Source organism: Nannobrachium achirus (genome assembly GCF_963921795.1).
Source record: "Nannobrachium achirus genome assembly, chromosome: 21".
NCBI lineage: Eukaryota > Metazoa > Chordata > Actinopteri > Myctophiformes > Myctophidae > Nannobrachium > Nannobrachium achirus.
Genome location: NC_137828.1, coordinates 2,324,782 through 2,349,053, shown reverse-complemented (window position 1 = coordinate 2,349,053; position 24,272 = coordinate 2,324,782). Strand labels below are relative to the sequence as shown.

General features: G+C 45.2%; 1 protein-coding gene across 1 annotated transcript in view; it reads right to left on the bottom strand.

Moving 5' to 3' along the window:
* The window catches only part of mynn (myoneurin), a 51,444-nt gene that overhangs the window by 8,162 nt on the left and 19,010 nt on the right, over positions 1-24,272 (bottom strand). Inside the window, exons 10-15 of the mRNA XM_080752394.1 lie at positions 23,551-23,792; positions 18,870-19,029; positions 16,123-16,288; positions 14,568-14,746; positions 4,961-5,047; positions 664-789 (exon numbers count right to left, since the gene is read on the bottom strand). Coding sequence (XP_080608520.1) covers positions 664-789; positions 4,961-5,047; positions 14,568-14,746; positions 16,123-16,288; positions 18,870-19,029; positions 23,551-23,792 — 960 coding nt within the window. The remainder of the gene's footprint in view (positions 1-663; positions 790-4,960; positions 5,048-14,567; positions 14,747-16,122; positions 16,289-18,869; positions 19,030-23,550; positions 23,793-24,272) is intronic.

Sequence of the window (24,272 nt, the reverse complement as noted above, 5' to 3'; positions counted from 1 at the left end):
ACACACACACACACACACACACACACACACACACACACACACACACACACACACTTATTAGGACTTTAACATATTTATTGCTACCATTAAAGGGATATTACACTTTCAAAAAAACTTTTAGGTCTAATCAGGCTTGTATGAACACCCTGAACAGTTTTTAATTTGCTTCATTCAGTATTTAGATATTTGATGTAAATGTTACCGGCTCCAACACGCCCAGGCCCTCTCCACATACACACCCATTGTAACTTCAAACTCCATTTTAACCATGATAGATTCATTAAAAACACACATTATTTTTTCTGGTGACTCATAATACCCTCCTAATACGTGAGCAGACCGTGTTTTTTCAATAACTTTTTTCATTTATTTTCAATAAAATATTATTGTATTTAATGTTTTCCATTTTCCCAAAGAATTATTAAAAATAAAAGAAAAAGGTTATTGAAAAAACACGGCCGCCTTTTACTGAACTCTTTGGTTCCCATGGCGACGAAAATCGACTCATGCTCACCGCGACTCAAAAAGTATGAGTCAAAAAAAAAAAAAAACTTACGTTTTTTCCCCAAAAAATGTTTTAATCGCTTGTTCAAAAACGTCTCTCCTTGTGGTGTCTCGGGGTCAGGGGTTAGGGGTTAAGAGGTCAGAGGTCAAAGGTCTCACCAGCCTGGGCTCTCTCCTTGTGGTGTCGGAGGTCGTCAGCGTGAGCTTTCTCCTGGTGCTTCATCATGTTCTTCACACTGACAAACCTGTTCCCACAGAGGAGACACTGGACCCCCGGGTGACCCTCTGAGAGAGAGAGAGAAAGAGAGAGAGTTTAATATAAACCTGTTCCCACAGAGGAGACACTGGACCCCCGGGTGACCCTCTGAGAGAGAGAGAGAGTTTAATATAAACCTGTTCCCACAGAGGAGACACTGGACCCCCGGGTGACCCTCTGAGAGAGAGAGAGAGTTTAATATAAACCTGTTCCCACAGAGGAGACACTGGACCCCCGGGTGACCCTCTGAGAGAGAGAGAGAGTTTAATATAAACCTGTTCCTACAGAGGAGACACTGGACCCCCAGGTGACCCTCTGAATGAGAGAGAGAGAGAGAGAGAGAGAGAGAGAGAGTTTAATATAAACCTGTTCCCACAGAGAAGACACTGGACCCCCGGGTTACCCTCTGAATGAGAGAGAGAGAGTTTAATATAAACCTGTTCCCACAGAGGAGACACTGGACCCCCGGGTGACCCTCTAAGAGAGAGAGAGAGTTTAATATAAACCTGTTCCCACAGAGGAGACACTGGACCCCTGGATTACCCTCTGAGAGAGAGAGAGTTTAATATAAACCTGTTCCTACAGAGGAGACACTGGACCCCTGGATTACCCTCTAAATGAGAGAGAGAGTTTAATATAAACCTGTTCCCACACAGGAGACACTGGACCCCCGGGTTACCCTCTGAGAGAGAGAGAGAGAGAGTTTAATATAAACCTGTTCCCACAGAGCAGACACTGGACCCCCGGGTTACCCTCTGAATGAGAGAGAGAGAGAGAGAGAGAGAGTTTAATATAAACCTGTTTCCACAGAGCAGACACTGGACCCCCGGGTTACCCTCTGAATGAGAGAGAGAGAGAGAGAGAGAGAGAGAGAGAGAGAGTTTAATATAAACCTGTTCCCACAGAGAAGACACTGGACCCCCGGGTTACCCTCTGAATGAGAGAGAGAGAGAGAGAGAGAGAGAGAGAGTTTAATATAAACCTGTTCCCACAGAGAAGACACTGGACCCCCGGGTTACCCTCTGAATGAGAGAGAGAGAGAGAGAGAGAGAGAGAGTTTAATATAAACCTGTTCCCACAGAGAAGACACTGGACCCCCGGGTTACCCTCTGAATGAGAGAGAGAGAGAGAGAGAGAGAGAGAGTTTAATATAAACCTGTTCCCACAGAGAAGACACTGGACCCCCGGGTTACCCTCTGAATGAGAGAGAGAGAGAGAGAGAGTTTAATATAAACCTGTTCCCACAGAGGAGACACTGGACCCCCGGGTTACCCTCTGAATGAGAGAGAGAGAGAGAGAGAGTTTAATATAAACCTGTTCCCACAGAGGAGACACTGGACCCCCGGGTTACCCTCTGAATGAGAGAGAGAGTTTAATATAAACCTGTTCCACTGGACCCCCGGGTTACCCTCTGAATGAGAGAGAGAGAGTTTAATATAAACCTGTTCCACTGGACCCCTGGGTTACCCTCTGAGTGAGAGAGAGAGAGAGAGTTTAATATAAACCTGTTCCTACAGAGAGACACTGGACCCCCGGGTTACCCTCTGAATGAGAGAGAGAGTTTAATATAAACCTGTTCCACTGGACCCCTGGGTTACCCTCTAAATGAGAGAGAGAGAGTTTAATATAAACCTGTTCCCACAGAGGAGACACTGGACCCCTGGATTACCCTCTAAATGAGAGAGAGAGAGTTTAATATAAACCTGTTCCACTGGACCCCTGGGTTACCCTCTGAGTGAGAGAGAGAGAGAGAGTTTAATATAAACCTGTTCCCACAGAGAAGACACTGGACCCCCGGGTTACCCTCTGAATGAGAGAGAGAGAGAGAGAGAGAGAGAGAGTTTAATATAAACCTGTTCCCACAGAGGAGACACTGGACCCCCGGGTTACCCTCTGAATGAGAGAGAGAGAGTTTAATATAAACCTGTTACCACACAGGAGACACTGGACCCCCGGGTTACCCTCTGAATGAGAGAGAGAGAGTTTAATATAAACCTGTTCCACTGGACCCCTGGGTTACCCTCTGAGTGAGAGAGAGAGTTTAATATAAACCTGTTCCACTGGACCCCTGGGTTACCCTCTGAGTGAGAGAGAGAGTTTAATATAAACCTGTTCCACTGGACCCCTGGGTTACCCTCTGAGTGAGAGAGAGAGTTTAATATAAACCTGTTCCACTGGACCCCTGGGTTACCCTCTGAGTGAGAGAGAGAGAGAGAGAGTTTAATATAAACCTGTTCCTACAGGAAACACTGGACCCCCGGGTTACCCTCTGAATGTGAGGGAGAGTTTAATATAAACCTGTTCCTACAGAGGAGACACTGGACCCCTGGATTACCCTCTGAATGAGAGAGAGAGAGTTTAATATAAACCTGTTCCTACAGAGGAGACACTGGACCCCTGGGTGACCCTCTGAATGAGAGAGAGAGTTTAATATAAACCTGTTCCTACAGAGGAGACACTGGACCCCTGGATTACCCTCTGAATGAGAGAGAGAGAGTTTAATATAAACCTGTTCCTACAGAGGAGACACTGGACCCCTGGGTGACCCTCTGAGAGAGAGAGAGTTTAATATAAACCTGTTCCTACAGAGGAGACACTGGACCCCTGGATTACCCTCTAAGAGAGAGAGAGTTTAATATAAACCTGTTCCTACAGAGGAGACACTGGACCCCTGGGTTACCCTCTGAGAGAGAGAGAGAGTTTAATATAAACCTGTTCCTACAGAGGAGACACTGGACCCCCGGGTTACCCTCTGAGAGAGAGAGAGAGTTTAATATAAACCTGTTCCTACAGAGGAGACACTGGACCCCTGGGTGACCCTCTGAGAGAGAGAGAGTTTAATATAAACCTGTTCCTACAGGAGACACTGGACCCCTGGGTTACCCTCTGAGAGAGAGAGAGAGTTTAATATAAACCTGTTCCTACAGAGGAGACACTGGACCCCTGGATTACCCTCTAAATGAGAGAGAGAGTTTAATATAAACCTGTTCCTACAGGAGACACTGGACCCCTGGATTACCCTCTAAATGAGAGAGAGAGAGTTTAATATAAACCTGTTCCTACAGGAGACACTGGACCCCCGGGTTACCCTCTAAATGAGAGAGAGAGTTTAATATAAACCTGTTCCACTGGACCCCTGGGTTACCCTCTGAATGTGAGGGAGAGTTTAATATAAACCTGTTCCTACAGAGAGACACTGGACCCCTGGGTTACCCTCTGAGAGAGAGAGAGAGTTTAATATAAACCTGTTCCTACAGGAGACACTGGACCCCCGGGTTACCCTCTGAGAGAGAGAGAGTTTAATATAAACCTGTTCCACTGGACCCCTGGGTTACCCTCTGAGAGACACACACACACACACACACACACGCACACACACACACACACACACACACACACACACACACACACACACACACACACACCGACCCACATTCAATTTTAATTTCACCTTTAAATACTCAGGAAGGTAAATTATTTGACTTGACGGTTAATTGTCGCTCCAATAATTTCGATAAAGAATTAACTCTTTTACTGCTTCGGACGTTCCCGTTCGCCCCAATTTTGACCCTAAAGCTCGTTGCCAATACGAACACTCGTTAATTTACTTATCCTTGATGACTGTAAGCTGATAACTGGTTGCGCCGCCGTGTACAGTAAAAACATCTCCCGTAACGCTGCTCTAAAATTTCCACCGCCCGTAAACAATAATGGAGTCCCAAATCACTTCCTGGCTGTTTTCTGTGGATCTGATCTAGAAATGCATTTCTATGCTCTGAATGGACGGCAAGCGGAGCGGCCCAACTCACATTAATTCTTTGCATAAGGCTGCCCTCTGCCGCCAGCTTGGCTAAAGTACAAATATAATAGATCCAAAGAAAAAAGATGTTTGGAAATCTATCAATAGATCTTTTTCTATAACATCACAAAGGTAAGCTGCTTTTTGCTGGCACCAGCCCCAATAAATAAATAATAAATCTGGCAGTAGAACTGTTAATTGCACATTCTGTCGTAGAACATTATGTTTTATTTTTTTCCCCAAAGCTTTTAGGCTTCGTAAACAAAAAGGTGCACAGGGCAGACATGACAAATAACACATCATTATTTAACCACGTTATACTTAAAAGATTAAACATTGCTAGTGGGAATAGCCGATCTACAAGCTCAAAGCGCGACATGGGAAAAAACTGTAAAACTCACCAGGATGGATCTTGCGCACGTGTTTCTTCCGCTCAGAAGAGGTGGCGAAACTGTGGTCACAGTGTGGACACTTGTACGGAGTCTCTCCTGAAACAGAAGAGTAAATGCATTCAGATATTCTGCTGCTACTGAATTCTGAATCCTGCTTGGCCTTCCATCTCGGGCCCACCTCACTGCTTATCACTATATTCTAAAACGGCTAGTTCCATTCCTTGATTCTGATTGGCTGGTTTCCCTTAATTGCTGTGGTATATGAGACTATAACCCACACCTTGAATCAGTTCATATCAAACCCAGGTGAGTTATTTATTTCCACAGTGTTCCACAGTGCTCCAATTAACTGCACCTGTGCTTTTGGCAAAAGGCTGAGAGGGTTGGAGTCCCTAGGGTCCCCATGCCTCTCAGCCGGTGTAAAATACCAGCTAACCACTGGCCTCTTGTGGTTTATTGCTTCATTAAGTGTGGGGTGGCTCACAGTAGCTGACAGAGTACAGCATCTTGCAATGGGCATGGTGTACAAGATTCACTACACCTCCAAGATACCCATGTACCTGTCAAACTACTTCCTAAAGGTCAAGGCTATACAACCAAAATGTGGAACGCCCTACAGAAGGCCCTAAAGGAGTGTGGTTCCCTAGCATCCTTTAAAATCACCCTGAAAAACCACTTACAGGCGGCAGCCATTCGCAACTGGCAATAACAAACCTATCCCAGCCTCCCCTGACCCTTCTTTGTATTTACCTACTGTATATATTTTTTGCACTGTTTATTTTATTTTTATTCACTTTTTTTTTTTTTTACTATATCTACTGCATAGTACTGTGTTCTATCATAGTACTATCATAGTACTGTGTTCTATCATAGTACTATCATAGTACTGTGTTCTATCATAGTACTATCATAGTACTGTGTTCTATCAATGTTATATGAGATACTTTAATCAATGGTTTCCTATGGAAATAAGCTTAGTCTTTTCTAGGATCTCCTTTTAGTTGACCTTGTACCAGTGAACTGTACCGTCATGAAACTGTACCTTTTCCTATGCAAACTGACAATAAAGTCTTCAATCAATCAATCAATCAATCAATCAATGGATGTCCACAATTACAACACCAGAGGCAGCTCCACAGATCACGTTCAACCCAGATTTGACTCTAAAAAAGGTTCAAATGTGTCCTCCTCCTCTACCACTTCCATGTGGAACACCCTCCTGCAAGCCTTAAAGGAGTGTAAATCCCTCGCATCCTTTAGGGTTCATTCATTCGACCAGAGACATTGGGAGCAGACTCAGGCTGAGGACCTTTATCCCCCTCTAGTGGCAATTCATGCATGAATAGAAACTGTATTGGGTTGTCAGTCAAATAGGATGATGGTTTCATACAGTATCAATAAAGAACTTAAAGGACAACTCCTCCCTAAATCACTTCTAGGCTCATTTTCCTACTTATATTGATCCAAAATTACTGTCCATGGGGTCTGCTAGGCACAAATGCTCCTGTTGTCCAGTTTCCCCAGCAGAACCCAGCAGCTCTCATAGCATAGAGTGGAGCTTATAAGCCTATCACTATTATACTATTTGTTTTGGTCAAGTGTTTTTATTTTTCATGAATGTGGGACTAGTTGTCATCACAAACACATCCATGTCATCGTTGTCCCACACAAGCCACCACACTCTGCTAAACAGATGTTATGTTTTTATGTGTTTTGCCAAGTCCTAGAAAAGATTCCCTGTGATTGGCCAGTAAAGTCACTTTGATTGGCACTTGTGCCGAATGCTCACCCCAAAACATTATTTATGAGATTGTGGTGGCTTGTGTGGGACAACCAAGGCATGGATGTATGTGTAATGACAACTAGTAACACATTCATGAAAAATAAAATCACTTCTGACCAAATAGTATAACCGTGATAGGCTTATAGGCTCCACTCTATGCTATGAGAGCTGCTGGGTTCTGCTGGGGAAACTGGACAACAGGAGCATTTGTGCCTACCACACGGACAGTCTTTTGGGATCAATATAACCCCCCGGCTCCACCGAGCGCGTCGAGCGTCGCGTCAACGTCAACGCTGGGAACGCTGGGAACGCTCCCGTTTTAATCAATGAAGGGAGCTCCACTGCCGACGGTAACGTCAACGTCGGACGCTCCGGTGACGGTGTCCAAACTCGAAAATCGCCCCGGTTCAATTTTTGGACGGCGTCCACAACGTCCAGTCATGTATAAATTATGATTAAATGTAATTGCATTGCATATTAAATGTATATACCGAACGTGCCTTTCTGCTGTTGGATATCCATTCACGTCATTCACAAGGGTGACTAGATGTCCCAAAATTCCTCGCATATTTTTTATGTAATTACAGTGGTCTTCCCACTTGATATAGGCTAATCACAAGTTCACAACAGGCAACAACTTTCTCAATTCTTCCTCCTAAAAACAGGCCAGCAGTGAGTGACTGAGTCTGATTTTAGGCTATAGGCCTACATTATCGTGGCTGCGCTGGACTGGTGTACCGAAAATAGCCAATCTACAAGCTCAGACACAGTCACAAAACAGCATGATGACAAATTCATGCACTCGACATGTTGTGAGCTTGTAGATCTGCTATTTTTTTCCGGCACTTTAGTTTACACAGCATAAATTATTATAATTAGGCATATATAACACTACAGTTGATAGCGAATATCCTATGATCTTTGATTGAAATATCAACACATTCACGTTCAGTGGAGCCAGTCGGACGGCAACGTGTCTGCGTCAATGACGCCGTCAAGACGCAGAGCAACGAGACGCAGCCAGTGGAGCCCTGGAGTTAGATGGAAAATTAGCCTAGACAGAGTGGGTAAAGACCCCTTTACACTTACAGCTACTGGTATTGAAAAAACTAAAACCAAATCATGTTTGGTCCGGGGTTACATGAAAAGTCATCATCACAGTTGGGCAGATACCTCTCATCTCCATGTTTCAAATGTTTTGTTCTTTTTTCATAAATGAATGTCCTCCGTTATGTGAAGGTTATGTTATGTGAAGTGGTGAAAACAGCAGTTCTATTTCATACCTTCTAACCGCCAGAGGGCGGTGTATGAACACCGTGGATATACATCACGCGCATGCGCTGAGGTCGAATTCTAATAACAACATAGTCACTCGTGACCCCGTGTGCACGTACACTGCCTACATAGGCATGACACGCACAAGGAACATCCTCCCTCTTTCATCTTTTCGCCTCAAGGCGCAGGTCGACTATGTGGAGCTCTGTGCTTGGAGTCTCGCAAACCTTCATGGTGGCCCATCATATTGGCTCACCGTGGGTGGGAGCTGCGGTATTCGCCCTCCTAGAGACTGCGCAGAGCCTAGAAGTCACCCCGCTTATATCATGGTTCGTTTGGGAACCATGGTTACCATGCAGCGTCGCACGGGTGCGTGCTAATGTTTACGGCTAGCGATAGCTTGGCATGGAGGATGGTTTTCGTCCCACAGCTGAGCGCTATCGTTGGGCCAGGCATGGCTGCGGGAGTGGATCATTGGTAAGTATTGACTGGTTTCTAACCAGTGTAGAATGGTACGCTTTATATTGGTTTGGGGACCCACGTGAATAGCACGGTCTGCCGTTCACTATAGCGACGATAGCGGTCTTCGCTACACAGCTATTAGTTGAACCCTGCATGGCAGTAGTGTGTTTGTGAGTGTTTTGGTTGCCATTAGGCAGCGACGATAGCGGTCTTCGCTACACTGCTGTTGGCTGAACCAGCGTGGGTCTGCGGCTAGCGTTAGCAGAGAGCGGTGTTCGCTCCAAAAGACTAATGTTGGCCGTTGTCTACAGCATTGCACGGGTTGCTTGCATTTGAGTGCGGTGTATGCCCCGCCGCTATTACTGGCTGTATCGTGGTTGGATACAGCATTGCACGTGCTGCTTGCTGGGGGCCTATATCGTTTGGCTACGTAAGCTAACGTTGGCCGCTGTGTGGTGAATTGAATACTGAATACAGTATCGCACTGTCTGCTGTTCGCTGTAGCGCCCGCTATAGCTGCAATTATTAAACACTGTATGGCTGGATAGTGTAATGTTGGTAAGCATCTACTGCATAGTACAGTGGTCTATCAGTCTGGCATTCTATGTATGGGTTAAGAGAAGGTCTCAATGGAAGTGAGCCGCAAGGCTTTCCTGCGTTTCCTTTTAGTTGACCGTGTATCAGTGAACTCTACTGTCAGGATACTGTTCTTTGTCCTATGCTGTAATATATACTTAATCAGTACTGGGTTTAGAATCAGCATAGCATGTGTGCGTGCGACTCATGTTAGACGATGAGAGCGGTCTTTGCTCCACAGTTATTATCGTTGTACCTACCGTAGTCTGTCATCTGTAGTCTGTCATCTGTACGTGACATCCTTGCCATGATATGCCATCTTTTACTTGCTTTGTATAGTACATTACTTAACAGTAAGTGGGTGTTAACCTAATAGTTTTGCTAAAGCTATTCACTCAGTGGTGCTCTAGCTCCCTGTCGGCATTGGCTTAAATATATGGTTCCCTTGACAACAAGGCATTGGACCGAACGGGAGTTCGGAAATTTGCACGTCGGAGAACACAACTCACCGAACATTTCGGTCATAGTATGGAGAGGCCTTTAGTTTGCCGCTGCAGAGCTTGTCCAGTGCTTGGTAGCAGGTTGCGTTTAGAACACAACAATGCATATAACACACAACGATGTTGCATTGTGTGCTGCTTTGGTGTCTCCCAGAAGGCGTTTTTCTGCCTCAAACGGGACGGCAGCCACAGAGCTTGACCAGTGTTTGATAGCAGTTGCATTTAACACACAGCAATGTTGCGCTGTGTGCTGTTTGGTGTCTCTCAGAAGGCTTTTTCCACCTCATGAGGCAGCCACGGGTCAAACTGGTCGATAATGGATGAGCCCTTCTCTCCAAATATGGTCTGCTAAGAGTGGTGCACTTAAATGCAGGCATATCACCAGAAATGTGGCACTGGGTCGCCTGTCGTTATTGGACGACATACTGTGTGTAGTGTGTACCTATTGCTGCTTGCACTCAGGGTTATGTTCAAGACAGCGTACACTACCAGATGGGTTTGTGCCTACATGGCCCAACTTAGCTGTGTGTCAAAACACAGGTGAAATTGTAAACGCTGCTCAGTACTGACTTACTAGCAGGCTTTGCACTCTATACAGGCATATGTAATGCGGTCTGTACATGGGGCATCACAGCTGGAGGGTATAACGCTGTGTATATGGGCCTTGATGCTGATGCCAAGGTTACTGTGAGTAGCCGGCTGGCGAGCGTCTTAGCTAGAGTGTGGTTCACTCTGCTGCTTTCCAGATGATACCATTCTGGGCATGACTGCAAACTGCCATTATGTTACAAGCGTGTCTCTCCTACCCATCGCTACTACATTTGCCAATGGATTATGGCAACAATTGACCGCTATCCCAGGTTGAGGCTGCTCCTCTGATGTACATGTTCTGGCTGTGCATTGTGAGCTTCGGCATGGGGGCCAGTCCCGAACCCACCCACTGGGGGCCTTGTCAGCCATGAGCTATAAAGCCCAGTATGGCTGGGACATGTTGCCAGTTGTTGTCAGCTCTGCTTCTCTGGTGGTGTCACTAGTTGAAGTCTCTGAGATAGGTGGCACTGTCCGTACCCCTGGGGTAGAGTTACTGGTCTGCTAACTAGAGGCGTGCCACATCAGCTGGAATGGGATGTATTGGACGATCCCTTAGTTACCTTATCCTGGCCCTCTGGTCTGCAGGTATTGATACGCCGACTTGGCACCTATGAGTGTTATGTGGCTCTGGGTGTTTGCATCCAGGATATTTTTTACTAATGTGTAAATAATGATTTGCGCATCGTCTACTTGGGTTGTTGTGGCGAGTGTGACTCTTATTATGGTGGCCCTGGCTTGCCTGGGGAGCCAGATGCCTGAGTTGTCCCAGGTCTAATGCTAGTCATGGCCAGCTTTCGGTCCAGGTGTGTCCCTGTCTGAGCCCCTGATAGCTCTCTGAGTGCCGGTGAATGAGCTCACTGCTCTTAAAACTGACAACAGTCTCTGGTCTCTCTGGGGCTGTCTTCATTTCACCCCTATACGTGTAATCCATAGACCTCTGGGTCTATGTCTTGGGCCTAAGATGCACCACAACATGACAACCAGTGTCGTCATGGTGCTGGACCAGCGTGAAGCCTCTGCTTTGGTAACATGCGGATTCCGGGTATAGCATTTGAGAGCGGTGTCCGCTCCTCCGCTATTGTTGAGCTGTATCGTGAGTGGATACAGTAACAGCGTTCTACATGCTGCTTCCTGGTATAGCATTTGAGAGCGGTGTTCGCTCCTACGCTATTGTTAGCTGTATCGTGAGTGGATACAGTAACAGCATTCTACATGCTGCTTCCTGGTATAGCATTTGAGAGTGGTGTTCGCTCCTACGCTATTAAGCTGTATCGTGAGTGGATACAGTAACAGCATTCTACATGCTGCTTCCTGGTATAGCATTTGAGAGTGGTGTTCGCTCCTACGCTATTGTTAAGCTGTATCATGAGTGGATACAGTAACAGCATTCTACAGGCTGCTTCCTGGTATAGCATTTGAGAGTGGTGTTCGCTCCTACGCTATCGTTAAGCTGTATCATGGGTGGATACAGTAACAGCATTCTACACGCTGCTTCCTGGTATAGCATTTGAGAGCGGTGTTCGCTCCTACGCTATTGTTAAGCTGTATCGTGAGTGGATACAGTAACAGCATTCTACATGCTGCTTCCTGGTATAGCATTTGAGAGCGGTGGTCGCTCCTACGCTATTAAGCTGTATCGTGAGTGGATACAGTAACAGCATTCTACATGCTGCTTCCTGGTATAGCATTTGAGAGCGGTGTTCGCTCCTACGCTATTGTTAAGCTGTATCGTGAGTGGATACAGTAACAGCATTCTGCACGCTGCTTCCTGGCATAGCATTTGAGAGCGGTCTTCGCTCCTCCGCTATTGTTGAGTGGTATCGTAAGTACCTAGGCAAAGCTAGCTGCTGGTACTCTCGTCATGGTTTCTGAATAGAGCCAACTGCTCCAACAACTGGCTGCATGTGTCTGCCTGTCTGTTTCAGTGCAGCTGCAATACTGCAGGGTAACCTACCTTCAAGTAGAGCGGCCTTGACGAACCTGAAGTGATACTGTCTGTCAGTCTGTGTACTATCATATGGCAGATAAGCTAAGGCACCTACATACCTTAGCCACAGGAGGTTCACCTTGGTGAGCACTAGCGTTAAACTGAATAAGTTTAAGTTGGGAGGCTACTGATGCCTCATGAAGCGACGTGGCTTCTTCATAGAGACAGGATCTCCGGTCACAATTGGGCTGCGGGTGCGTTGAGCATCCTCACTCAGGTCATCATCAACTGCTTAAGGGATTACTGCCATTCAAGCCTACTGTGGGAAATAACTACGCTTGTGTACATCCTATGCCAGGGAATTCCATGCCAGGAGTGTACACTGGGCTATAGTTAAGACAAGGGCCACTATGCAAGTTAGAGCATTGCTCTGTGCTTAATACTGCTTGAGATATCTGCGGTTGATGTTGTAGAGAGTGATAAGCCTCTACCATTGGGACACTCTCCGTATTTGGCCCCGTAGGTTTGGCATTTGGCCGCTCCTCCGCTATTAAGCTGGTGTGTCAGTGGATACGGCATTGCAGGTGCTGCCTCATGGTATAGCATTTGAGAGCGGTGTCCGCTCCTCCGCTATTGTTAAGCTGTATCATAAGTACCTAGACGAAGTTATCTGCTAATACTCTCATCCTCACTGCTGCATCTGCAAAGTGAGTAGGTGGGCTTGATGCCCCGCCTATTGTCAGAGACCCTTAGGGCAGCATCCCAGTGGGTCTGGGTTTACCATTTGGCAGACCCCTCCTTACGTTCGCAAGGGCTTTCTGCCCTTCACGTTACTTAACCTATCGATTTGTTAGGTTGCTCAGGCTCTGTTGCGGAGCAAAGCGGGTTGGCACAAGGTGCCATTACTTGCTGCATACTCTGTTGGTTGAGTTAGGGCAAGCTACTGCTTCAGGGGACCTTTAGGTTGCCTTTAGGACAGTTTGGCCTGGGTATGGCCAAGGCCTCTCCCTCTGTGAGGCGGGTGTTAAGGCAGACCAGGAGAGGGTCTTAGGTTCGGCAGCCTGTTGGGCTTAAATCTGTCATGGGCGGTTGCCCGTAGTCACCCGGTCCGTCCCTCATCTTGAGTGGACTGCTGTGGTGTTGTCTAGTCAATCTGCAAACCGACCTCGGTAAGCGCAGATTCCTCGTGACCATGTTGATATGCGTTATCCACGGTGTTCATACACCGCCCTCTGGCGGTTAGAAGGTATGAAATAGAACGAGAGTTATGCATATAACTATGGTTCTATGAATACCGGATAACCGCCAGAGGTGTCTGTCACTCGGAATCCCGACGAAAAGATTTTCAGGAGGATGTTCCTTGTGCGTGTCATGCCTATGTAGGCAGTGTACGTGCACACGGGGTCACGAGTGACTATGTTGTTATTAGAATTCGACCTCAGCGCATGCGCGTGATGTATATCCACGGTGTTCATACACCGCCCTCTGGCGGTTATCCGGTATTCATAGAACCATAGTTATATGCATAACTCTCGTTCTAACTGCAATGGGGAGTTTGCTGCACACTTTGTTACCATTGATCAACACACTTAAGATATCTCAGTGAAGATAATAGCATAGTCTATTCTAAAAATCTAACTTCTATGGAGTCCAAATGAGTGAAATCAGTCATGGGAACGTAAATCCAAACGCGTTGCCTCGCCACTACCAGAGTCTTCTAATCAAAGAGTCCTGCCACTGCGGGGTCAGAAACAGCGCTGGTCACATGGTTCATTGTCACTTTACACCTCATAGACTTCAATGCATTCTGTAAACTTCCGTTTGGCCGTTTGTCACTATACGCCAATAGATGTGTGCGTAGAAGACCTGGCCCCATGAAGTGAACGGGAGTAACGCAACTCTCCGTAGGTAGAAGGCTCTGGCCACTACCAATGCAGTCGCCCCCAGCCGTCCATCTGTGCTCTGTGTTTGATGAGTGATGAGTAGGGACGGGACCATAAGCGACATTATCGTTTATCCTGATAAAAAACACTCACGATAATCGCATCGTGGAGATTTAATGTATCGTCATATCGTCCTCCGTCATGCACTGGGATCAATTCACCTTTTATTTGCAGCGCTGCATATCTGGTACCATTTAAACCCTCTAGAATTGGTAAAAGGTACTTATAATAAACATACTTGATGCAGTATTTTATTCACTCTATCAAATGTCTTTGCCAAAAAAAATAGCCGATCCACAAGCTCACAATGCGTGGCGTTGCGACATGATGTGAGCTTGTAGATCTGCTATTTTGTTTGGCAAATATTCCGCCCTGGGATATTGGATTTTGATTATCGCGATAATATCGTAAATCGCGATTTCTTTTGTCAAAACAATCGTGATATGAAATGTTCATATCGTCCCATCCGTAGTGCTGAGCTCCTCTCTCAACTGTGTGTGTGCGTGCGTGCGTGCGTGCGTGCGTGCGTGTGTGTGTGTGTGTGTGTGTGTGTGTGTACCAGTGTGTTTGCGTGCATGTGTGATGAGTGAGGAGGACACAGAGAAGTTCATCCCACAGGTGTCACACTGGTATGGTTTCTCTCCGGTGTGGCGCCTCTTGTGGTAGGTCAGGGTACTGGACTGGGCGAACGCCTGGCCACACACGTCACACACATAGGGCTTCTCTCCACTGTGCAGTCTGTAGGGAGCGCACACACACACAGCACACACACGCACACACACACACACACACACACACACACACACACACACAGTTAAAAGGGTCAATTTGTTTCTTACCGATAGGGGTACGTTTGTGTAATGGAAAATGTAGATATTTGATGTGGTGTGGTGTGGTGTGGTGTGGTGTGGTGTGGTGTGGTGCTAAAGCTGCAGTGGAAAAGGGGCTTTAGCCTCACGTACAGTTTAGGCACTGAAATCAAAATACTAAAATCGCTTAAACAATAGAAAGCAGTGAATGAAAACATTTTAACACTCATCTTTTCTTTTCTCTGATTACAATCTAAAATATGAACTTGTTGTAAAAAAACACAGTTGTCCTTAATCCAGAGCAATTTGCAATAAATAAACAATACATCAATTGAAATCAATTTATCAATCTAGACAAAAATAACAAGGTAGACCGAGCTTCTTATCAGAAAGAAACCTTATATAAAACCTAAGAATGCTTTCTATCTTTCATGTACGGTCATTGAAGGTAGGCGAGTGCTATGGTAAGTGCTATGGGCTAAGGTGTGGAGTCTGAAGAGGCGAGTCTTCAGACCACACGCTGCGACGCGTTGTGAGCTTGGAGGTCGGCTATTTCCGGTGTTTGACACCACACTGAACTAAGCATAATCAAGTCAATACTGGAGATGTGGCGTAACGGCATGGATTTCTACACAGAGAGGGCAATTCTTTCAACATAAGATGCTGCGTTCAAGTTCAGGAGAGTTTGGACAAGACAATTCTCTTGAATGCTGCCTTCAGGTATGGCATGGAAAGAGGGGGCATTTACATTTCTCTCACCAAAAACTGCATTCATGGTCTGGAGAGGGCACTTTTTACATTTTGGCAGGCCTTGATGGCATCGTAATGACTGATGGTTGTGTGCAAAAATTGCAGATCTACAAGCTCACAGTGTTGAGAGCTTGTAGATCGGCTATTTTCAGCACGCAACACCTGAGAGCAACCAAACATAAAATGACTCTCTTCTCCACCAGTCCCTCCCTAACGTTTTAGTCTAGTTTTCATTTTGTTGACGAAATTGTCAATATATTTATATTAGTTTTATTTATTCAATAGTTTTAGTTTTATTCATCACAGCTTAATTTTTATTTTGTTTTTATTACTTTCAGTCAGTGAAAAAAACACAGTCGACAAATAGTTTTCGTCATAGTTTTAGTCGACGAAATCAACACTGACACACACACACACACACGCACACACACACACACACACACACACACACACACACACGCGCGCACACGCGCGCGCACGCGCACGCGCACGCACACACACACACACACACACACACACACACACACACACACACACACACACACACACACACACCTGATGTGTATCTTGAAGTTGGAGGAGGTGGCGAACTTGAGGCCACAGCGTTGGCAGGTGAAGGGCTTCTCGTCTCCGTGGTACATCCTACGATGAGCCACCAGCTGACACTTCTGAGCAAAACACTTGTCACACTCCGACTCCGTACAAGCAAAGGGCTTCTCTCCTGCAACGGGGGGGGGGAGAAAGAATTCAGACATCATAGAGGGTTAGGGCATTCACCAAATATTTGAATATTCGAATATCAAAGTCACTATTCGACGTTGTTCACCGAAGTCGAATATTCGCTTCTTTTTTCTCTTAAAAAAAAAATATATATATATATAGTTTATAAAGCTTGTCTAGATAGGAAGTCAATAAGAATGAGTTGTCAATGCCCCTGGTGGATGAATGTGTTAATGCTCTATACCAGGGGTTCTCAAACCTTTTTAGGCCGTGACCCCCAAAATAAACATATTTGAACTGGGTACTCCCACCCTGACAAGCACTTGGAATTGTAGGTATTACATTTAATGTCACTCGGTTCCACACATTACCTGTGTGTATGTGGAGGTGTGTATTATTACCTGTGTGTATGTGGAGGTGTGTATTATTACCTGTGTGTATGTGGAGGTGTGTATTATTACCTGTGTGTATGTGGAGGTGTGTATTATTACCTGTGTGTATGTGGAGGTGTGTATTATTACCTGTGTGTATGTGGAGGTGTGTATTATTACCTGTGTGTATGCGCAGGTGTGTATTATTACCTGTGTGTATGCGCAGGTGTGTATTATTACCTGTGTGTATGCGCAGGTGTGTATTATTACCTGTGTGTATGCGCAGGTGTGTATTATTACCTGTGTGTATGTGGAGGTGTGTATTATTACCTGTGTGTATGTGGAGGTGTGTATTATTACCTGTGTGTATGTGGAGGTGTGTATTATTACCTGTGTGTATGTGGAGGTGTGTATTATTACCTGTGTGTATGTGGAGGTGTGTATGTATTACCTGTGTGTATGTGGAGGTGTGTATTATTACCTGTGTGTATGTGGAGGTGTGTATTATTACCTGTGTGTATGTGGAGGTGTGTATGTATTACCTGTGTGTATGTGGAGGTGTGTATTATTACCTGTGTGTATGTGGAGGTGTGTATGTATTACCTGTGTGTATGTGGAGGTGTGTATTATTACCTGTGTGTATGTGGAGGTGTGTATTATTACCTGTGTGTATGTGGAGGTGTGTATGTATTACCTGTGTGTATGTGGAGGTGTGTATTATTACCTGTGTGTATGCGCAGGTGTGTATTATTACCTGTGTGTATGCGCAGGTGTGTATTATTACCTGTGTGTATGCGCAGGTGTGTATTATTACCTGTGTGTATGCGCAGGTGTGTATTATTACCTGTGTGTATGCGCAGGTGTGTATTATTACCTGTGTGTATGTGGAGGTGTGTATTATTACCTGTGTGTATGCGCAGGTGTGTATTATTACCTGTGTGTATGTGGAGGTGTGTATTATTACCTGTGTGTATGCGCAGGTGTGTATTATTACCTGTGTGTATGCGCAGGTGTGTATTATTACCTGTGTGTATGCGCAGGTGTGTATTATTACCTGTGTGTATGCGCAGGTGTGTATTATTACCTGTGTGTATGCGCAGGTGTGTATTATTACCTGTGTGTATGCGCAGGTGTGTATTATTACCTGTGTGTATGCGCAGGTGTGTCTATGGGTGCGTTCTGAAACCCGCACCGGGTGTGTGCTCAGTGTAGTGAGTGCAGTGGGTGTGACGTTGGAGAGTGCGTTCAGTGTGGCTTATTTACCAACGACCAGTTAACTCTATCAACGCTTTGAACGTTCCTGTTCGCCCCATTTTTGACGGCGGCGGAACGCCAATTGTACGTTCTTTGGCTCGTTCTTTTGTACCTTGGTTTGATGTCTGTAACCTGATGAGGGGTCGCGCGGGTGTGTACCGTTGAAACAGCTCCCGTAAAAGTACTCTCAAAATCCCACTGGACGTTAGCATCAATGGAGTAACAAAACACACCATGTGTACTCTGGATCTATTGCTCTGTAGCGACTGCACAGCCTTGAGCAGCCTTGACAAGCGAGAGCCTATCTAAAACCATTTTCACATTAATTCTTGCATGAGGCTGCCCCCTACTGCTGGTAGAGCCACGGTACACCTCTTTAAGAGAAAATTCAAAAAAAAATGAATACATCTTTGTCTATATCATCGCAAAGGTAAGGTGCTTTTGCTGGCACAAAACCCAATAATAAATAACAACATCTGGCAGGGAAAAAGTTAAGAGGCAGCTGTGAGCTTTTTCACTCTGAACTCTGAAGGAAAACTTTCTGAAAAGCAGCAGTTGCTAAGTATGCTAACGTAATGTTGCTATTGAAAGGAGATGTAATTCATAGCATTGGCATACCTGCTGTTAATTTACATGTTGATGTGTGTGAAACTATCAAGCCCAAACGACCAATTAAGCTGCAAGTGCTGTATTTCGCGGTCATTTCCTCCATTGTTCACAGCTGAGAAGCATTCGAGACACGGCCATGAAAACCAACCAATCAGAACACCGCACCACCCCACCACAACGACAAACCCCATCTTCTGAGTAGGGTCGGTCAGTGCGTGCACTCAGCACACCAGTGCGCCGCGCACTGGATTTCCGAACGACAACGCACCAAGTGCACTGAATAAACGAACGACAACATGGCACCCCAGTGCGTTGAGTGCGCATTTCCGAACGCACCCTTTGTATTACCTGTGTGTATGCGCAGGTGAGTCTTCAGCTGGGTTCCTTGCCTGAAGGTCTTAGAGCAGAAGATGCACTTGAAGGGCTTCATACCACTGTGGATCTTCATGTGTCTGCGCAGGCTGCAGGTCTCTGTGAAGACCCGGCTGCAGACCTCACAGGGCAGCACCTGATGGTTAGAGCAACGTTATCACACCTCACATGACAACACCTGAACAGTTAGAGCAACGTTATCACACCTCACATGACAACACCTGAACAGTTAGAGCAACGTTATCACACCTCACATGACAACACCTGAACAGTTAGAGCAACGTTATCACACCTCACATGACAACACCTGAACAGTTAGAGCAACGTTATCACACCTCACATGACAACACCTGAACAGTTAGAGCAACGTTATCACACCTCACATGACAGCACCTGAACAGTTAGAGCAACGTTATCACACCTCACATGACAGCACCTGATGGTTAGAGCAACGTTATCACACCTCACATGACAACACCTGAACAGTTAGAGCAACGTTATCACACCTCACATGACAACACCTGAACAGTTAGAGCAACGTTATCACACCTCACATGACAACACCTGAACAGTTAGAGCAACGTTATCACACCTCACATGACAGCACCTGAACAGTTAGAGCAACGTTATCACACCTCACATGACAACACCTGAACAGTTAGAGCAACGTTATCACACCTCACATGACAACACCTGAACAGTTAGAGCAACGTTATCACACCTCACATGACAACACCTGAACAGTTAGAGCAACGTTATCACACCTCACATGACAGCACCTGAACAGTTAGAGCAACGTTATCACACCTCACATGACAACACCTGAACAGTTAGAGCAACGTTATCACACCTCACATGACAACACCTGAACAGTTAGAGCAACGTTATCACACCTCACATGACAACACCTGAACAGTTAGAGCAACGTTATCACACCTCACATGACAGCACCTGAACAGTTAGAGCAACGTTATCACACCTCACATGACAGCACCTGAACAGTTAGAGCAACGTTATCACACCTCACATGACAACACCTGAACAGTTAGAGCAACGTTATCACACGTTATCACATGACAACACCTGAACAGTTAGAGCAACGTTATCACACCTCACATGACAACACCTGAACAGTTAGAGCAACGTTATCACACCTCACATGACAACACCTGAACAGTTAGAGCAACGTTATCACACCTCACATGACAACACCTGAACAGTTAGACCAACGTTATCACACCTCACATGACAACACCTGAACAGTTAGAGCAACGTTATCACACCTCACATGACAACACCTGAACAGTTAGAGCAACGTTATCACACGTTATCACATGACAGCTCCTGAACAGCAACGTTATCAGACAATGGTCTTAAAGGAGTAGTTCACCCCCAAAATGACCTTTTTTCTATTGATTACTCATGCCATGGAGAGTAGAGTTCAATAATATTTTTAGTTTTTTGTCACATTCCTAAGACTAAAATGTGATAACAATAAATTTACCCCCATTCATTTCGGATGGTGACCCGTTTCAAAACGGGTCACCATCCGGCATCAATGGGGGTAAATTTACTCAAATCAAATTTTTGTCTTAGGAATGCAACAAAAACCAAAAAATATTATTGAACTCTACTCTCCATGGCGTGAGTAATCAATAGAAAAAAAGTCATTTTGGGGGTGGACTACTCCTTTAAACACACATGTTTTTGTTTCATAGCAACCTCCCGTCAGCTTCCTGTCCATTTGTTTTTTCACTGGAATGTCCATAGAGTAGTTCTTTGTATCGCGTCGCATCTCTGTCTAACACAGGGATCTTCTACTGCAGGGGTTCCCAAACCTTTTTGTCTCAGGGCACCCCATAAATATATATTTTTTTTTAAATCCGAGGCACCCCTACATTGTAATTTTCACTCCCAGCACCTTATATTTATAGCATATCGTCTAGGGGTGGATATTGGCAAGAATCTCGCAATGCAATACGTATCACGATACGTGTGTCACGATGCAATAGTAACACGATATATTGCGAATCTTTGCGATGCGATACTATTGCAATACTATTGCGATATATAAGCTTTAAAAGCTGAAGGCGCTGCTCTAATGTGGTTGTTTTCGTCGCTCGCAGCCATTTTCTCAAGACACCTCACTCACTGAACCGTGGGAAGGGGAAGTAGCTACTATAGTACAGCGACATCTAGAGGCAGCGGAGTGTCAGGACCAGACTTCTACCATTGGTTCCTATGCATGGGAACATATTTTATTTTCCTCAAAGTATGGCAATACTACAGCCTGAAGTATCGATACAGTATTGGCAAATAAGCTATTGCGATGTATTCAGGGCCGGACTTACCATTGGGCCAGGGTGGGCACGCGCCCGGGGGCCTCAGGGGAGGGGGGCCTCAAAAAAAAAAAAAAAAAAAAAAAATTTTTTTTCCAAAACAAAAATTATTTTTTTGGACCCCCAAAAATGTAGTAGGCATGATCGCAATCGTGAAATTCCATGTTTAACCCCCATTCCAACCCCATCTTTCAAACATGGCAGTCATGTTTGTTTACATTTCAAGAAAACATAATGGCTGCTAGCTCATGAATGCCTGAACGGATTTCCATTCGGATTTTTTTGTTTGAAAGCTGTGAACAGTGTGCACACACGTGGTGCATGATCTAGGCATGGGCGTGCATGATCCGTGCACTATGAATTACATGGAAGTCTATGGAGAGGGAGGCGGTGTGGAACTTGGAAGCCATTTTGAAAAGACCCTGAATGAGTTAATTTAATGATGACATTTTTAAATATTGCAATCCAAATAAAGAGATATTTGTGTTTAGTTACAGTACATTTTGTTGTATTATTGAGAGCTTCTGCTCTGCTGGCCGCAGTGCATGTAGCTGCTCTGAAAGCTTAGTGCAGTCTAAAGCCCGCCCACTCTATGTATCCGGTACTTTCCACACACATAGGCTACACACATGCACGCAAACTCCAATTCTGTATCCACGTGTGTGTGTGTTTCGCTGCATGCTAAATAAATCGTAACAGCTATCTGCAGCTGCTTCTTAGACTGTTGTGTGGGGAATAAACACCCGAAATTGAAATAAAAAGCACCCAAAAACTGGTAAAACCCAAAAAAATTCGCACCCGCCCTATGGGCAAGTGGACACACGTAATTCCTTGCAACACCCTAGATATTGGTCAAATTACGCCTCTGCACACAGTCACATTATGCACGGGCCGGTCCGGAGGTGAGGTCACGGTGTGGTCAGGTGGACCGGAGGTGGATTTTTTGCGCGCGCACAAGGGCCTCTTTATTTCCCCTTGCCCAGGGGCCTCATGTCATATAAATCCGGGCCTGGATGTATTGCCATATCGATTATATTGCCCACCCCTAATATCGTCGTTGTCCACTCCCTCTCATGGTAAATGGCTTTTCTACCACTTCTACCATATAAATGAAAGAAAACACAGTTGTAACTTGCAAGGTTATTTAGTTACAATCAACTGCAACACAACAGTGGGCGGGGTCCATGAGCCACCTCAAGGTTGTTGACTGATTTACCACTGTTTTAAGCCAATCACAATCCAGTATCTGAACATGTGACCACAAAAAGTGGTAGAATATACATTTTTAGGTGATAACTACAAAACGACACCGCGGTGAGGTGATAGCTCTTCACCTCGGACTGTCTATGATAGAGGCTTAAGTCATTCAAACTGTCTATGATAGAGGCTTAAGTCATTCAAATCTAAAGCGACACAGATCTAAATGGGCAGTAGAAACATAAACCCAAAGAGGATAATAAACAGTATATTATTTCTATTATATCGTCACTGTCGGGCAGAAACCTCGTATCTCCAACTTTCAAATTTGTATGTTTTTGCCAGACCCATGAAATGGGTAGGCCTACATAAGCAAATGTCGGTCTGTCCCTTTTCTATATAAAGGGTATATATGATGATGACATGATGATGACATGCCTACAAAAGGCATGATGTCATAAATGATGATGACAGACAGGGGGTCTGGCACAACCAGGTTGACCTGGTCTAGTTTCCTAAGCAAAGCCCTGCTTCATCGTACAAGGCCGTCGCACAGAAGTAGTGAAAACAGCCGCTCTACACACAACGCCTTGCGGTGCGAGGCGTTGTGTGCTTGTAGATCGGCTGTTTTCGCTAGTTCAGTTCATTTCTAAAATGATAAATACAAAACTAGAAATACTGTTCCTATGAAACAGTGTGGGCTCGCTCGTGACTATATTCTGCAGTGTGCTAACTGTCATGTGAAGCTTTTGTACTGTCTGCGACGGAACTCACTATATTATATAAATAATGAAGATAACAGTGTTCTCGCCTTTCAGGCGAGCCCACAACAATAACTAAAATAAAAACTCTTAATCAAATAAATTGTTCTTCATTTCTTATGTTTGCCAACGTGACTATATTCTGCAGCTTCTGTCATGTGAAGCTCAACCAATACTCCAGCTAACACCACTCCCACATTTGTTTCCACCAATTGCACCTCATTGGCTAAGGGCCCTCCCTGCCTTTGTACTGTCTGCGGCGGAAATATGCGGGTAAACTCACTATATAAATAAGGACGATAACATTGGACGTACGAGGTTTCCACCCGACAACGACGACCATATCTATTATCTCCGTACCTTCTTCACCTTGCCCTTCTCGTCTCGCTCCCCCTCCTCCTGGCCCTCTAGCTCCTCCCCCTCCTCCTCGTCGCCGCCCCCCTCGCCCTCCTCCGTCCAATCAGGGTCCACGCCCAGGTCCATGGCGCTCCACTCCTCCTCCTCCCCCCCCGCCTCTTCCTCCTCCCACTCCTCGTCTTCCTCAGCCTGGACGTCTCCTTCATCTCCTCCTGCTGCTCCCTCCTCCGTCACTCCTTCTAGGGCTGAGAGGTCAGGTCAGGTAAGTGTATTTATGTCAGTGGTTCTCAAACCTTTTCATGTGAAGGACCCCCAAAATGATATGTATTTGACCACGGACCCCCATCTCAAAATATTTAGTTCCAGGGACCCCCCAGAAGCAAAATGTGAGTACAAATGTTCGCTTAAAAAACACATTATATTAAAAGATTTGCACACATTTTCACGACTTTTTCAAAAATAGCAGATCTACAAGCTCGCAGCTGTGAGCTTGTATATCTGCTATTTTTCACTGGTTAAAGCATTCAATAATTCTAGGCCCTAAATGGGTTAATTAATATTTATTAAGGCTGGGATGCGATTAAAAATTGTAATCCAATTAATTACAGGCTCTGTGATTAATTAATCGCAATTAATCGCATTTTAATCGCACATCGATATTTGACCTGAGAAGCATTTTTTTTTTTTAAGTAAAACACATTTTGTTGTAAGAGTGAATCAACGAG